At 39.6% G+C, this 18,513-nt stretch overlaps 1 protein-coding gene across 8 annotated transcripts in view; it reads right to left on the reverse strand.

The window, feature by feature from the left end:
- ELAVL4 (ELAV like RNA binding protein 4) overlaps positions 1-18,513 on the reverse strand; it is a 143,520-nt gene that overhangs the window by 67,506 nt on the left and 57,501 nt on the right. For 3 of the 8 annotated variants that reach the window (XM_082371414.1, XM_082371412.1, XM_082371415.1), the window contains exon 1: positions 15,982-18,426. The exons of 3 other annotated variants lie outside the window; for them this stretch is intronic. In XM_082371414.1, coding sequence (XP_082227540.1) covers positions 15,982-16,005 — 24 coding nt within the window. In that variant the 5' untranslated portion in view covers positions 16,006-18,426. Of the gene's footprint in view, positions 1-15,981; positions 18,427-18,513 lie in introns of those variants that run through there. 2 more of the 8 variants (XM_082371413.1, XM_082371417.1) reach the window with 2 other exon arrangements.

An 18,513-nucleotide genomic window follows, 5' to 3' on the forward strand; every position in this document is an offset into this window, starting at 1 on the left:
CTACGACAACACACGTTTATAAGTACTCAAACTTAAAACTAGAAAGTAGCAGACTCAAGAACTGAACTCAGGATTTCAGATCCCAAAGCCCTTTTATCAAGTGCCTTTCTTCACAGAGCCTCAGGCCTCTAAGGGCCTGTGACTCCAGGAGGATGGAGCCAGCATAGCTTTGTGACAGAGACTGGCTGTTCCAGTCTCTACCATACTTATTTGGAGCAAATCAAATCTTATTTTCCTCTGGTGTCCACAATCCTTTCTGAGATGATATATCCTCGGTTTTGAGGTTACCTGCTCTCGTTTTTGAAGGCTGTACAATGGGAAGAAGCTCACATATTTTAGTCTAAATCTCCCCCTGTGAGCCCCGCAATAAACAACCGATATATAAAATGCACACCCTGAGGGGACTGAACTTAACAAAAAAAATTCTTCTTTATTAAAAGCCTACTACATAGCCAGGCCCTGAACCAGGCTCTTTACATATGCTAACAATTAATCCTCGGAACAAGCCACTTAAGTAGGTATTATTAACCCCATTTTATAGACAATTAAACTGAGGCTCAGACAAGTTAGTGACTTTACAAGACCCCACTACAAGTAAGTAGGGAAGGAAAAAACCCTTGATTTCTCTGACTCCCAAGCTCGTGCTCTTGACCACTATAACACTCTTAACGAACATGAAGAATCCTATGATAGTGTCAATGACTACTTCACTTTTTAGGTCCAGGCTCCTGCAAAGAGCTATCAGGAGATCTTACAAAATTATTTGACAAAACATCCCAGCTGACCCTGTCCTTAGCTGAATGATTGGCCAAAACTTCCTTCTGACCATGTCAGGACATTTATTCCATTTCACAGCCTCAACTGTAGGGAAAGAGAGTGGAGTCTCTCCCCTATAGACTGGAGACCCCTGGCCTATTTATGAGTTCTCTATGTTGGGTTTTCCTGAGGCCCAGACACCTCAACCTAATCATTTAATTTCCTGCCACCCCAGGGATGACCACCCCACACTGAGTGCAGGTAAGGTGAGCCTGTCATCCCAAGAATCAGCAGCTGGACATGTAAAGCCCAGCCTTTCAGAGCAGGGCATGGACTGCTCCACCCCACCAAGCAGAAGCAAGACATTGGCTGAACTGCTGTGGCCTCCCTGTGTGTCCACAAACACGTACTCATTAGTGCCACTCTCCATTATCTGTATTTTTAAAATAGCATTCCAGTGCTCGCTTCGTCAGCACATACACTAAAATAGCATTTCGTTATGTGAACTAAGATATCACAAAATATATATTATCTAGTAATATCCACTTATTTATTTACTCTGTTGTCTGTCTTCCCTCTCTAAAACGAGAGCTCCATGATGGCATGTCTTAGTCACCACTGTATCTCCAGCACCTAGAACAGTATCTGGCCTATAGCAGGCACCAAACAAATATTTGAAGAATGGGAAAAAAATTAATATTGTATGATAATAATAATGATGATGCTCATTAGCACTTTATATGCCAAACACTGTTTTTAGTCCTTAATATACATTGGTCCATCCAATCCTCACAAGAGCCCTAGTTTAAAGATGAAGAAATGGAGGCACAGGGAGGGTAAGTGATTTGCCCAAGGTCACAGCTGGTAAAGCCAGGATTTGAACCCTGGCAATCTTGATCAAAACGCCCACTAGGCTAAATGCTTCTTATTAATATTAATAACCACTAGGCTAAATGCCTCTTTCTAGTCCCCACCTTTTAAGAGGTGAGTAATAGATACAGGGAGACAGAACATGAGCTTTGGAATCAAACAGAGTAGGCTTGGAATTCCAAGTCTGACATTTCCTAGCCATGTGACCTTGTGTAAGTTATGTAAGCTACATGGTGCTCTTTCTTCAAAATGGGAATAAAAATACCTGCTTCCTAGAGTTGTTGTGAGGTTTAATGAGATAACCTAAGTAAAGTTCTTTTGCAAAGTCTGACACATACACAATAAAGGGCTCTATTATTGTGATATATCATTGTTAACTGCGTGGTACAGAGAGCAAGTGACAGAAGAATTACTGAGGAATCACAGGTGAGTCATGGCGCTCAGGAAAAGTTTCACGTAAACAGACATACTCAAGACCTTCAACTTAAAAGTTACAGAACTGTGGTTGGTAAGCAACAGGAGTGTCAAAACCAGTCTTCTTGATAAGGGGGCTTTGGGTCCAACACATCTCTCATAGGCTAGAGGTTAACAGCGCACCTGGTAAGAACCCATTTATGGACAATCTAACAGACATCCAACTACATCACTCAGTTAACAATTAATTACTGAGCACCTACTGAGCCAGGCAGAGAGATAAACCCAGTCCTGACTGTTGAGGTGGTGGTAAAACAGACAAATCAACAATTGATTATACCATGTGGAAGATGAATGATGGAAGGATGCCACAGTGTTAACAGAGGAGCTCTAACCCTGCATCACTCAGACAATCTTTCCTGGGTGAGAAGTCACCTCCGATTTGTCTCATGAAGTCAGGTAAAGAAAAGCAGAAGGATGTTGGAGACCCAGGGATCGTTTGGGCATAAGTACAGAAGAGCATGGTGCAGTTCCACAGTGGAGAATGAATGGAAGGCAGAGAGCTGCAGGATGGGAGGCTGGAAAGGAGGGCAGGGGCCAGGCCATGGAGGGTCTTCTGGGCCTGGTGAAGGTGGCAGGGCTTGGTCCCGAGTCATTAATCTAAAGTAGCCATTTCTGTGATCGCATCTCAACTCTGTGCCAGTAGCAATACACTGGTTCCCCGTGAAATGTGAACAAAACAGCACTGAGAAACAGAAAGAATACATTATTTTTTTAGGCTCACTGCCGAATTTTCTTTGGGGCCCTATTTTCTTCCTGAATAGATCACAGGCATTTTTAGCACTAGTGTAGTTTATCACCACCTCATGATACTGTTCCCCCTTTGTGCTCTAAAGTCATTTTAAACTCAACTCTGTTCAGCAAATGTTACTCTCCCTTCCCCAGCACAGTACCCGAACAACTTGGTAAATATTTGCTGAATTGGGCTGGATTATTGAGTGACAACTGTATAAGGTAACATTGTACCACTGGGCAAGGCTGGGTCCCAGGGGGAGGAGGGGATAAGAAGATGACTGTCACAGCACCCTTAATAAACTTGAACTTCTAATGATGCAAATGAGGCATGCATGACAATAACATGCACGCAAAAGCAGACTGCAGGGTGTTGCGTTCTTTCAGTGGTGGCCTATTCACGAGGTGAGAGTCTGAATCCCACTCTCACAGCACTTTCACCAGATACTCAGTTCTTTGAGGGCAGTGGGCTATGTCTCCTTTACTAAGTCCTCAGAGACCACCAAATGGTAAGTGCTTAGTAAATATTTATCAAATGGATCTAGTTAATCCTCACAACAACCCTGAGAGGGATAAATATTTTGCAGATGTGGAAACTGAGGCTCAAAGAGGTAATGTGACTTGCTTGAGGTTATAAGGTTAGTAAGTGGTATAGTAAAATTAGCAACAACAATTATTATTGTTATTTTTAATTCTAAGGAAGCCCACCCTTCATTTATCATTCTCCAAATGTCTCTGTCACAGGATTCTCTTTTTACACTAAAATGGAAAAAGTTCTCTCTGCCTGAATGAAACTTGAAGTTTATAATTTGAGTTCTTGAACTCCAGTTGGCTTTCCTTGCTGCCATTCTAAGAATTCCAAAAGGCACTGAATGGCTCTAGGACAGATAGATCTGCCACTTCGCAGGTAAAGACACTCTTTAGCACAAAGCTTCCCCAGTATTGTCCCATTCTCTCCCCAGTCACCAGGTAAGAATTAATCCAATTTCAATTCAGTTTAACAAATCTTTACTGAATACCTACTATGTGCCAGGCGCTTTTCCCAGTACTTCCAAAAATAAAATACTTAGTATGAGAGTCTTTGTGCCTGTCCTCTTAGGATTAAATCACATTTTACTTAGTTTCATGCACAGAAAAATCTCAAGGGCAGGTAGTAAACCCTTAAGGGTAAAGACCAATTGACCCACCTATCTTTGTAGAGGAGTACAGTGCTAATACTTAGCAGGCATCTTAATACATCTTCATGGAACTTTAAAATTTTGGTCTGGAAGTAGACAGACCTGGGTTCAAATCGAATCCTTGCCCAATCAATTATTGGCTATATAACTTTAATTTACTTTCCAAAACCCCAGTTAGCTCATCCATAAAACAGGAAAATTAACGTTTACCTTTTAAGGTTGTTCTAAGGATTAAAAGGGATGCTGTCTGACAGTGCCTGACTCATAGTAAGAGCTCAACAAATGAAAGCTTATTTCGCTATTTCTAGTCTCACATCTAGGTCACCTCCACTACTTATTACTATCATTATTATTATTACTTTGCAGGTTCAGCTAAAATAGCTCGACCAAGGAATGAGATTTGCTAGTTAATAAATATTGTAATTAATAGAGAGCCCCAACATATATGATGCAGACATTAACTTTCAAAGATTTAGGATACAATGTTCCACATTAAATCTAAAATAATCAGAAGTCATCCTTTCTTTAATAATTTGGAAAATACTAGAGAATTTGCATTGCATAGCTCTGAAAAAAGGTGACTGTTTTTTTTCCCTTTGGATAATTCAGAGATCATTATCATCTAGAACAGTGTTTTTCAAACTTTACTAACCATGATCCAACAAAGTAACAAAAAGTAAGTAATATATTGAACACAGCAACTTCATATCACAACTCAGAACATAGGTAACTGAAACAAAAGTTTCATGAAATAATACCCTTACTAAGTACCAGCCACTGAAATTTTCATTTCTATTTCATTTGTTGTTTTAATTTTTAAAAATTCTGGTCAAGACTCAGTAAAACAGTTTTAGGCAAACTAGAACTTAGTAATTTAACTAATATTGTTATCCTGTCTGTTCAAGTGTATTAAGGATATAGCTTAACTAATCCTCCCATCAAGCTATGAAGTTGTATTAATTCTATTTTACATATTAAGAAACTGAAACACAGAAAGGTCAGGTGACTTGGACTAAACAGACTCCCACAAATTGATGACAGATCCAAGATTCACAAGTTGTCTAACTCTGCAATTCAGACTCCTTAAAAAAATTATGATAATTCAATAAACATTTATTGTACCTATCACGTGCCCAACATTGAAGTAAGAGAGCATTTGACATGATCTCCACCCTCCAGGGCTCCCAGACTACCAGTGGAGACAAGCATGCCTCGGCACATGCACTTGGAAGTCTGAAGCGGGTACTTTTCTATTCTGGAGGAAATCAGTTTATTCCAAAACCACCACCATCTTCTCTCTGGCCACACGTCCCACAAAATGAGCACTGGTACCTGTTGATGAGAGAATGCAGCAAACTCCTCTAATGGCACATTTCTTTACGATCTGAAATAAAGTCGATATTTTCCCCCCTACTGCTCTTTGGCATTGTAACCCTAAAAGCAGTCCTCAGCGTGACTGTACCAATGAGCAGTATCATCATAACATCACACCATGACCAGAAGAGTGCTTTAACGCTGATTCCCTCTAAATAACCAATATCTAATTTAGAAGCATCTTTATGGTGACTTCAACCTCTGAGAAATCATGATTCAATAAAGACAGGTCTTGACCCTGCTAAACCATCAGGAAACTCTAGTTTTCTGATCTAAGACATTGCATAGCTATCAATTAAAGTCAAAACACCCGAACCACCTTAAACCATAGCTTTTACCCGTCTCTCTAGTTTCACCTTTACACATCCTACGCTGCACTCATACCAGACTACTTATTCCTTAAGTAATTTCCCACCTCTGTGCTTTTACTCATACTCTTCCCTCCACACGGAATCCCCTTTGTCTTAATTCTTCTGCCTATCCATCTTTCCTGGCTCCACTCCAGTGGCATTTCCTCCAACAACAGTGAATGTCTCCCTCTTCTGCACATTGTACCTCCTCTGCTGAGACAATTTTCACATTCTGTCATGTCCTTACCCACTATATTAGAGTATGTTTAAAATACTGTGACATTCCAGGAGGCACTTGGAGTGTGGTTTATATGCAATAGACACAAAATTGTGTTTGCTGATCCCACACTGAAAAACTTGATCTGAAAAAGGAATTGCTCCCCCTCGCTCCCCGAGAAGTAAACTTTGGCCAAGCTGGATGTATTCCCAAACACTCTGGATCTAGGACTGCTGATATTGCTAACTATGTAACCTAAGGCAGGCGGCCGAGCTTTATTTTCTATAAAAATGGGTTAACAGTCCCTGCCCTAACTACATTAAAGAGATTAAACTGCCATCACAGGGTCAAAATTATGCAATGTTAAGTGAATATGAGAAATGATCTCCATAGTCACAGATCCATTACAGCAAAACTGTGCTGGGAACAGCTGACGTTCTAGAAATGCAAACTTGCTCCTCTATTCTTGAACAACTGATAGTTCAGAAGCAGTACTGTTAAGATTATACCAACTGCAAGTCCGTGTCTCCAAAGTTCACCTGTTCAAGAGTTGTTATTAAAGCTCTTCTAAGTTAGAAGTCTTTTTTTATCTTCTTGCAGATAACCTTAAGCCAGAGGTGTAAAGCAAGAAGGAATTGAGATTCAAATATGGGCTTAAATATGGGTCATTTTAAAATAATGCAAACCCTTATCTGGCAAGGACATCCTAAGAATATCCACCTGCCCCTTCCCTGTCCATTCACCTGCTCAAATCACTCACCCAATCATCTCTTTTTGGTCTTTCATTAATAGGTATGAGATTTTCCTAGGACAAAATATGTGAAAACGTCTTCTATTCTACCTTCTCAAATTTAAGCCCCTTTCTTCCACTGATATATTTCTGCCCATATAAACACAGTCTAAAAATCAACTGAATTCTTCCAGAGAGCTTGCATACCACATACAAGGCTGCTTACAAAATCCTTTGATGAACCTTGCTGAAGCCTTGAAATAGATACATGTGGAAAGAGAAAAAGTTCAACTGTCTGTCTGTTTCACAGTAACGGGTCTTTTGCATAAAAACATAGGACCTGCAAAATGGCACCTGGGGGATCAGATCAATTTATAATCCCTTCCCCTAGTTTTAAGTATTAAATTGAAGGGAAGAAAATTGCTCCCTTCACATCCTTCCTGTGATCATATGAAGTGGAATTCAAAATCCATGACACTAAAACAGTAGTCTAAGGTTATGTTTTCAGTTTAATTCTTGAATCCTCGGAAGGGACTACTTGTGTTATTTCTTCATCCTCACTGGTGACAGCAACAGGTCCCAATTTAAAACAGTTTGTGAATTTATTATGTGCCTATTTATTTCCCCCTTCAGAGCCTTGGGAAAAGGTATAAACTAAATTAGGCTTGGCCTAACACCAGTCCTGACACCACCCATACCCCTTCCCCCCCTGTGTGTGATCAACAACTATGTCAAAACCTTTGGGGTGATTTTCCTCCTTTCTCTTTTCTTCCTTCAAATGGGAGGCTAATAAATTGAGGGCCAGCATTCCGCTCCCATCTCCCACACCTCTCAGTCAATCCGATCACTTCTAGAGCTGTTTACTGCCAAAGCCATCCATCATCTTGCCTCACCAAGCAGGAGAAGAAAAACTGATGGCAAGTTAGAAAAACCTCATTAAGCCGGTTTCTACCTCAACCTCTTCCCCACTCCTTGAGAAACAGAACTTCAGAATTCAGCCTACTGGGGAAAAGAGGGATAGAGGAAAAAAAGCTGATGTGGTGAAGGGGAAAAATAGGTCCAAAGTAAGTTCGTTTCGGTGCCAAAGTCAAATAACTCACTCACTCACCCTATCTATCTATCTTAGACAACAAAGATGAGACCATATCAATTAACCTTAACTTCTTTTTATTTTCTTTCTGGATGAGTTATGAAGTTCCTAACAGACTCTATTAAGAAATGGGAAAACAGCATCAATTAAAATTAATTTTATGTTCACCTTTTTTCTAATGACTAAATCCCAAGTTAATTCGAACTCCAAAGGAGATCATGGATGTACCTTGTAAAAACCTAGGAGAATATAGAAAACTTAATAAAGTCACACAATTCCAGGGAAGAACTGAGGGCTTGTCTATGTTTAAAAACCACTGTGTGTCAAACACAACCCCCATCCCCATGAGTTCTGGGGAGAGGATGGAGACCGTGAGGGTAGCATGCAATGTCACTTCTCCCCAGGACATCTGGCACGGATAGAACGACTACAGACTGAAAGAGAGTGAATGTCCTCTAGGCACCTTTACTTTTCAACTCCTGTGTGTGACTGGTGCCTTCAAATACTGTTTCTCATCTGATCTTCACAGAACCCCTGTGAGTCAGGCATTATCATTCCCATCTTAAAGATGAGGTAACTGAGGCTCAGAAAGCTCAAGTACCTCATCCGAGATCACTCTATTACTAATCGGAAAAGTCAGGATTCTAACCCAAGTTCACCCGACTCAGGTCCTTCGCACGTCCTGGTTTCTTAAGACAAAGAGCAATCTTTCCAGAGGCTTGCCTGTACAGGAGCCCTGTGAAGGTCCTCCGAGCCCAAGGCAGACTCGTGGTTCCCTGGCCTCTGCTAACAAGAACATGGGAATAGTGGTATCTAGTTAGAAACAAATCTAATTTTTCTACACGTGCACCAGTTGATGTAATATGTTTTTAGCCCCATCTGTACACTGGCCCTCTGGTTTCTAATCACAATAAACAGGTTGGTTTCAGGTCTGGAACCTTTTCTACCACAGAGACGATTAAAATATAATCAAGCTAGAAAGTTATCCTCCCCCAAAGCCACCTAAAACAGAGCAACTCCAAAATAAAACCAATTTACATATTTTAGCCCAAATTAAAAAGTAAAAGCTAAGGATTCCCTTTTAATATCCTGAATAATAAATGCATATTTACGTAAAGCTTCCTTTGGGGAATGGTTACTATGAGGACAACTTTCCCAATATTATTCATAAATATCACTTTTGTTTTAGTGTTACAGTAAGAATCTGGACTTGTGGGAATTGTACTGTCTGTACCCAGTGCAACAACAGAGATAATTTATATTGAAGACATGTACAATATCCAGAATTTTAGATGTGTGGTTGGCTGTATTACAAAAAGTAACATAAGAAAGGATGAGTTAAATCTGATCAAAATCACAAATTACAGGGACTTAGTCGTTTACTCCATTTTAAGTGAGCACTTGCCTAATGAAGGTTTCATTAGTAAAGATTGCAAGTTCCCAGGCTTTCCACTACAGACTTTTAAATAGCACTTAGAGCCAAAGTTTATCATTAAAGCTGTACTTACTACTGTTGTATCTTCAAATGGGGCACTAGAAAAAAAAGTTCAACTCAGTTATTTTTCATGTACAAATTAGAAAGCAAAACTCTAAAGGGTTTAGACTGGCAGCTTAGGAAAACACAGGTTACTTGAGAAGCCATTACTGATACTTCCCAGGGCACACTGGGGGTCATGGCTGTCTATCTATACCACACACCTACACACACTGCACACAGTATCTAGGTATGTATGACAAAGTAACTGTCCACTAGCAAATGTCAAGTTTGCACAGGGGTTATATCAACTCTACTTCTATACAACTAAAAAAAGTTTGCACAGGGGTATGCCAAGGAGGTCACTATCTTCTCAGATTGTCCCTGGAGAGTAACATGGGAAAAGTTATTCTAAGAGTCATCTCTGTCAGAAGCAAGGCATTCTCATTTCTGTAAAATTAACAGGTTATCTAGCCAAGCTCCATGGGCAGCTGACAGCAGATAGACAAGTCCTTTCCAACTGTTCAAACTTTACCTTTTCCTAAGAGTGAACAACTGGATACATGGAACCTTATAGACAGAAATGCCCAGAGTAGCTTTTATTTCTATCTTTTAGAGTCATGCATAGACTCTTATAAATACAAAAGGAAAAACACTTATGTACTGAATGCTTCAACAGATCTTTTCCCATAATTTGACATAAACCTCATTGAATGACGTCCAACCTTAAAATCCCTCACCCAATTTTATCCCTAAATCACAGAGATTTAGCCTCTAATGTATCTTTTGATTAGTGTCAGAAGAAACGGTGACTTTGAGTTCCATGTTTCAAAGAAATGCACATAGTAAGTCTTCAACAAATATTTCTTCATCCAACAACAAATGATAGCCAGCCTCCACTATGGACACAGTTGGCAAAATAACGTCAAGGGCTAGTTGTTCCAAGAAAGTAGACAATAGAAGGTTTAACTGACTCAGAATGAGCAGGAGTAGATTCAATGCCACAAAGTGCAAAACAGAGGAAACCTCCATGCTGTGGTGTGTTTTTCAGAATTTGCCATCTTGACTGGAATTGTTTCTCTGCTTCCTCATATCCTGAAAAAAGAACTAAACCTCTTATAGAAAAAATACTTATGAATTACTACATTTTTATAGCTTCAAAATGCATAATTAAGAAATGAACTTTGATTTTAAATGTTATTTTCAAACCCAGAGTCCAAGGAAAGTTATTTTCAGGAGAGACCTATGACTTGTAATTTTTGTCCATTAAAAAAAAAATCACATATGCTATTTTTGTGTTTTACTTTTGTGGTTAAAAATAAGGCTTTCCAAAAACAACAAAAAACAAAAATTCAAGTATAACAATTACACTGACCTTATTTCTTCAACATTTCACTGCTTTTTCAACCAAAATTTATTTAAGAATTCCTTTATGGCATTCAGCATTTCTTGATCCTTATACAGGGGGATCCACATTGGGGGGAAAATATTTCTGGTGTTTGATACAATGAGGATGTGAATAATGCTCTTCCCCAAAGCAAAAATGGTCAGTGCTAAAATGGTCTGGCAAAAGGTGAAAATCTCAGGAGTGGGGAGAGGGCACAGGGAGAGACAGAGATAAAGAGACGGGGAGGGGAGAGAGAAAGAGAAAGAGAGAGAGAGAGAGAGAGAGAGAGCCAGCAGCCTATTAGGAGCACTGACACTGCATAAGTTATTGCTTAATGAATGTACAAGGAACAGCATAAATATTACCACTAAGCAGAGTGGATGTGAACATCCAAAGCAAGCTAGCTGGCTGATTGCTTTCTCATTTTTTGTTCTTTTGTAACAATTTCATTTCCAAAGTGCTTGATTTCTATGGCTGATGCTCCAAATCTATTGTGAGCACACTGCCTGAATGCTTAATGAACTAAACAACCAAATGGCTCATCTTTGGTGCCCCCAGCTAGCATCCCAAACTGGATATAATTAAAGGTGTGAACAAGCAAGCAAAGAAGTAATGAACCTGCAAAGTCAAGGTTCTGAGAAATTATTGGGCAACCTACACTGCACCAGTTCAGATTTATCATTCATTATCTCTTATACTGGCAAGGTGCAGGTCCACATGTTGGTACCCCTCTCCACTCTTGTCCTCCAGCTTTCTTTCTTCTTTCCACTTCTAGATGGCTAATTTATGACAATTACTGCTGTGACAACTCCCACTCACCCACAGATCACCTTTCTTTGTACACTTAAAAAGCTGCTGACCTATAAAAGCCCTCTACCCTTAAAGCACACTGAGACTTAAAAAATACAAGGATGTTCCTAAAAATACTTAAAAAATACAAGGATGTTCCTAAAACACACACACACACACACACACACACACACACACTCACAAAATGAAGTACGAGCCACGTACTAGCCACGCTACCTCCTCCTTGTTTTTACCAATGTTTAAAGATTAGGTGCAAATGCTCCCAAAGAAAACACAATTCTCCTTTCACATATACATATATTTTAATTTGAACCCAACCCCTTGATTGAAAGGGTATCTTCTAGTTCACAAATATTGTTATGGACTTACACATTTATGGTTTCTCAAGTGGCAACTAGAGAAAGGTGTTTGGTCTAATGGTCTGTGGGGTCTAGATATACCTTTTTGATGAATTTCTGTATTTTTCTAATAAAAGAACTTGGAATTTGTGAGGAGGAGAAGCCACTTCTTATGGGAAAACAGCCCAGCGTGGTTTTCTTTCCATTTTTAGATGCGCATATACTTGCAAGTATGTATACACATTTGGTAATACCAAAAGAGGAAAACCTAAGACAGGTGCAGGATTCCAGAAACACAAATGCTTACACTGATACACACACACACACACACACACACACACACACACATTCCCTCTCTCTCACATACACATATCTATCAAATGGATAGGAGATGGATAGTGGGCAATAAAAGGTTGACTTCACTTTCAAAAGGGGAATTGGCCAGCTCTGTACAACACAGCCCATCGACTGGAAAATAGTAAGATAAAAGCTTGAGACTGTTTATGTCCCCTCATACCCCCCAAATTCCTAATGACATTGGGAAAAAATACTGCATTGCAGCATTTGCCAGTGCATACTCATGTGCCTAGCATCCGGTGGCCAGCTCACCAACAAATGTACATATTAAGTGTCCAGGCATATAAATTAAGGGCCTGGTGGCCACAGATCATTGAAACTGATGAAGAAATTTGTCAAGGCCAAAGGACTTCTGTCTACGTACAATGACCTCTATCAAGACCGCCATTCCTTACTTGCGGTACACACTGATAATTTGTTTCAGCTTTTTTTAAAATTAAAATAAGGCATTAAGAAGCCAAGGGCTAACTGAAGCAGCATATCAACATATCTCCTCATGGAAGGAGTAGTTTTTGGTCTACATATAGGAAGAGAATCCACCCACAATAAGGAAATAAGAGCAAAGGGAAGAAATCAAACCAAAGAAAAGAACTTGCCCTGAGGAAACCCTTTTCATTGTCAGTGGTAACTCTTATTTGAGTAAAACACCTTGATTCACTTACAAATTCTTTTAGAGATATTAAACACACACACACAAAGCACCATTCATGCAATGATTTCCAGATTTAAAATTTCAAATAGATTATCCCCAAGAGAAATGCTAAGTTTAAAATATGTGAAGTCTAACATGTCTCAAACCCTATTTCAAGACAGAGTTTTAATACTAAAGTGTGTAGCTCATTTTCTTTCTCTTTCTTTAAAAAAAATTCTATTGTTATTACCTCACAACAATCTGGACTTCCTCTCATAACAAAATCCTTGAATATTCAAAGGACCAAGGAAGGGCTATAGGAAGAGAAAAAAGTTTTAAGGCTTTGGAAAACTATCACACAGAAGCAAGCTCATCTATACCTGGCCAGGAGGATGACTTGAATGAATGGCAGTTAGGAATGAATGGAACTGAGATCACAAATGAACGGTTAAGTTGCTTGTTAGTTTTTTTAAACGGGATATTAAAATTGTCCTATAAATCAATGATTCTCAAAGAAATTTTTCAGCTATTTCCCCACCTAAGTTCATTCAAAATTTTAAATATTAAATGATTTAACTATTATATTTCAATGAGATACAAGAATATTCTGATCATTAAAACTGGGATGTAGTCAGGTGTTTTTTGCAGAAATATTTCCAATCAGATTTTCATTTCTTAATAAATGCACACTCAGCCTGTGCTTCCGTAAAGACACACCTCCACATGCAGGTAGTAGGTATTAATATTTTTAAGACAAAGAAGCGAGAAAGGTCAGCAGTAGAACCACGTGTCTTTTTTACAACCCAAGCCAAGGTGACAGTTCCTACAAAAATTATTTTCCCCTTAACTAAAATATGCAGAAAAATTCTCAGAAAAAAATAAATTTGAGATAATCAGAAAACTATTCTATTTTAAATAACAACATATGTTTACACACTCAAGGTATGAGAGTAAGAGGTTCAAGTGTATGACAAAAAATATGTTTATTTTATTTTTTATACCTCAACAGTCAAAACAAATTTTAAAAATCCCCCAATAAGAAGACAAAACAAAAAGAAGCATCTGCAAGGAAGAAAGAATGGGAGGGTTGCAGAGATTTGCAATGGAGAGAGTAAAAATTAAGAGTACTTTCAATAAAGCCAATTATATTTCCTAACCTTTTAGCATATTTCAGTGTCTTTTAATCTCTCATTCTGGGGCTTAAAATTATCACGTACTTAATTTGTCTCTCCAGAAGAAACCGAAATAGATCATCGTTTCAGTTGTTTCTATGCTACCTTCTATTCACCTAAGTAATATACCTTTCAGTCCTTCTGGTACCCACCATCATGAGAAAAAGAGACTACTAGTAAAGCACACTTTGAGAGAGAAAAAGCAAGAGATGCCTGTCACCCAGTGCACGCATGGGTCCCAGACGTTCAGAGACGTTGGAAAAAAAATCAGCTTTTCACTCAGTTTATGCCAAGACCAGGACCAAATGCTGAATGGAAGGCAGTGGTTGCAAGGGTACAGCCTGATGGATCTTGTGGCTGGAGGCATGGAGAGGGAGGCGAAGCAGAAGACTAGAATAGAGCTTTTCATTTATTATTTTAAAAAGTAATTTCTACTCGGGGTATAAAATGAGAGATACAATGAACACCCCGGAACTGTAGTATCAATATCTGATTTAGGAAAAACACCAATACCACCTAGCACAAGATCATTGCTTAGGGTAAATGTATTCTACCTATATCTCTCTTATGGATATTTGCTGGAAATTTCTAAGAAATCATTCGCAGAACGTATCAGCTGTGGGAGTTCACTATTATGCTTCCGTCAACTTCATTCAATATAATTTACATTTTTTTCAAATGGCCTCACAGGATTCCTTGCGATTTTTCCCAGCACAATTTCACAGCAGGGAAAAGGGGGAAAGAGAGAGAGGGAGAGAGAGAAAAAAAAGCAAGATTCCCTACCTCCCTTCCCCCTCTCCTTCTTTCTCTGTTTTTTAAACCAAAAAAAAAAAAAAAAACCACAACAGGGGAGACAGAACAGATGCTTAAAAATAGATTTCTAAAAATCACTGTAAACCAGAGTTAGAAATGTAATTAACACCTATTTATAAAGAATAATTAAAGTTGGGCCGGCCACAAAGAACAGCAAAGATAATCAAGGTCCTGTCCCCCCCACCCCCCCGCCTTTTTTACACTGTTTGCAGTGTGTTCTCATGATAGCCACCTGCTCCCTACCCGGCTTTTCCTCTGTTCGTTTCCCCGGCAACCTTTCATTGGGTTTTCCTCCCAGCTATCGCTTTCAGTTGGGCTGCTCGGTCTAATCTTATTTGTTTTACACCCATCAAAACAAGCAGCCAGACAAAGGCAATCCGCTAAGAATGGGAAAAAGACCACAGCTTTGTTATAACATCTATGCAGAGCGAAAAGTCCTCCCGAGGCTTTTCTAGCAAAAAATAAGTGAGATGGATATGAATTTACAGCCTCCCCCCATACCAAGCTTTGAAACCCTGTGAAAGCTATTGCTAGTGAAATTCAAAGTCAAAGTGGGCACTCGTGGCATCTGATCATGCCATTTTGTGCCATATCTTCAGGGTCAACATCAGGCAACAGGAGCGGCACTCAAGGAGTTTCCCTGCTTCTTTTTTTTTTCAGAAAAAGATGATGCTAAAAATAGATTTACTACTTTGGCAGAAAGGTTTTCTACTTCCCCTTCTACATCCAAAAGTCCTGTTCCACAATTGCATCTGCTGGTACTGAGCCTCACCTCCTCCACCCCTCATTCCCAGCCTTCCCCATCCCTCCGAGTAGGAGACTGAAAAAAGAAATGTGCCTTTAACTTTAACAGTCGTGCAATTCTGTTGAAAGCTCACAGAGGCGGTGGGCACGCCAGCCAACAGCGATGGTGACACTGTGATTGTCAAAAAAGACACCAACCTTGCTTGGCTAAAATGTGTGTTCGATAAAAGAGGCAGTGTGTGTGCCTTGTGTGCGTGCAGTGCCATTACACTTGGAGATGGATTCTGGTTTTCAGAAAAGAGAGACACTAATAAACACACACATACACACACAAACGATCTGCACAGTGATTTATGATGCACAGTCCACCATCCTTATGCGCGCGCACGAACACACACACACACACACACACACACACACACACACACACACACACACACACACACGGCTGGAACCTCCAAGCTGTCTTCCTCTTTTCACTTACCATCTTCAAGCCATTCCACTCCATCTGTGATCAGAAGAAGATGGACCCTCACACAGTGTGTCAAAAGCGGAAAGGAACGTTATGTAAAAGCTGACATTCCTTCTTACAGAGCTGCTGCCCAGAGAAGGAAGCAACAACTCAACACGCCAGGCACCGCTACACATACAAGCCGCCTCCTCTTTTTTATGAGGTCATGACAGGAAACTCTTTGAAATACAAGATGCAGCATTTACTGAAGCCCAAATAAATCACTCTCTTTGCCGTTTTGAATGCGCAGCCCCCCGAAACACAACTGCCCATGTCAACGTTCAGTATTCAGGAGCTGCCTCTCAAGGTTTAAATTTCCAGCACGGAAATGGAGAGATTCCTAAGCCCGCGGCAGCCACCTCGAGCCCCACAAAACCGAGGAGGCACACAGACAAACCCCCTCTCCCTTACAAAAAGAAAATCCTTCTTTTGCCATTATGGTCTCAGGTAATATAACCTATTTCAACAAACCAGCAATGATTTCAGCCCACCTCCCCTTCCCCACCCCCACCTTTATGTTGAAGGGAAAATTGACAATGACCTGTTAAAAATGACAATCTATTTCCCAACTGCTTTTCAATAAAAGGACCTACCCGCACTCTCTACACAAAAGAGATAGTAAATGTAGGAACCAAACAGCAGCAGAGAACTGAAGTCTTGTGCAAGCATAAGACTGGTCAAGGTGGATATGCTTTTCTCCCCTCCAGCGGCACAAACAACAGATTATAAATCTAGTCATACCTACCATAACCATTCTTATTGGCAAATATTGGGTCTCGCAGAGCTTCGACTCTTCTCTTAAAATTTGCAAAGGTTTCAGAATATATTTTGAAAATGACTACTATTGTAATATATTTATAAAGATCCACAAAACACAGTGTGGATGACTGTAAAGTAAATCAATTATTTTGGGGGGGTGGGGGGAGAGAAAGAAAAAAAAAAGAAAGAAAAGGAGCAGTGAGCTGAAACCCCTGATTCTAGGATGTAGATAAGAACAACTGAACAGAGCCTTGCTGAAATTGGCTCGAAGCTTCCCCTTTTTACATCCATTTATGGGACCATCTGTCAGCTGAAGCCAGGATCTGATTGGCTGGGGAAACGAAGGGAGGCGTTGCAACATCAGGTGCTATTTAAATTAGCTACTGCCAGATTGACGATGTTAATGATTTGGTGACCTCTACAACAACAGAGACCAGATTTCTGAACTGCTTCTTGTGTCTGGTAATTAAGGCCAGGCTGAAGCAACACAGCCATACTTGTATATTTACCTTTTCCTTCCTCCCAGCTCAAAAGTACTGTAACAACTGCAGGTCACTGGCGGCTTGCAAACCTTAACAGTGGGAGTGTTCTCCCGTCCCCTGTCCTGAGGGCGGTACCACCCCACCCCTCTGACCGAGCGCTTTTCCCTTATAGAATGTTTTCAACCACCTTATCTTTTTCGACACTTGCTTTCTAGCAAAATGCATATTTAATGACCTGCCTCTGGGCTTAAAGATACAACAAAAGCACTTTAATGTGCTAATATATCTACATTTTAACTTTATTATTCCCCAATATTGCTGATTTTTAGTGAGTAATGCTCCTTCTGCAGCTAATATGGCCAGCGTTTCAAAAGAAAGCAAGTTTGAGATCGGGCTTGCTCTGTTAACCAGGTTCATACAAGTTTGCTTCAGAAAACTACTTCCTAATAAACAAAAAATAAAAAAAGCTGTTGGGGGAGAAGGGGGGCAGCTGTCAGCCTCTACCTTTCTGCCTTCTGCCTGAGCTTTTCAAAACAGAGAATGATGAATGATTTATTTAAATGAATTTATTTCTCAACTTGGATAGGAACATGATCTGAATTTTTAAAAATCCACTAAAATACATTCTCTCTTTGCTTTCTCTACTGCTTCAGAGAAAGGTAAAACACACTTTTGACAACAGCCTCATTTCATAACTGGTACAGGGTGTTCATCTTGCCGAACTGAACACGTGATTTTGCTTCTCTCCTTCAAAGGATGTCTTTTTTCTTTGGCCTCGTAAAAGACTTGCAAAGAGACATTTAGCAAGTGTGTGGTGATGTATACAGTTTGTCTGCCCATTTTATACATTTCATAACCTCTATGCTACCAAGCCTTCAGTAGTATAGTTTTTTGTTCTAGTTTGGGTTTTAAAGTGGCTTGTCTGAGGAGTTTATGTTTTACTTTTACCCCAAAGGCTAATGTATCACTATTTATTTAATTCATAATTTAGTCAATTTGTTCCTCAATAAATACACAGAGGTAACAAATATTACTAAAGACATAATTTAACATAATTTTTCATCTTTGGCTGGAGTTGACAGCGGGATGGGATTGGGCCAAGTGGAAATATAGGCCGAAAATCATGCTATGCTCTAGGCTTCAAAGTCCAAGAATAAATGGGTCTGTGAAAAATTATTTTAAATTATGAAAATTAATTAGAAAATTAATTAGAAAATTAAAGCTATTTTCTCCAAGCTACTATTTCATGAACACACATACAAAT

Source organism: Balaenoptera borealis, assembly GCF_965194805.1.
Source record: "Balaenoptera borealis genome assembly, chromosome: 1".
NCBI classification, from domain to species: domain Eukaryota; kingdom Metazoa; phylum Chordata; class Mammalia; order Artiodactyla; family Balaenopteridae; genus Balaenoptera; species Balaenoptera borealis.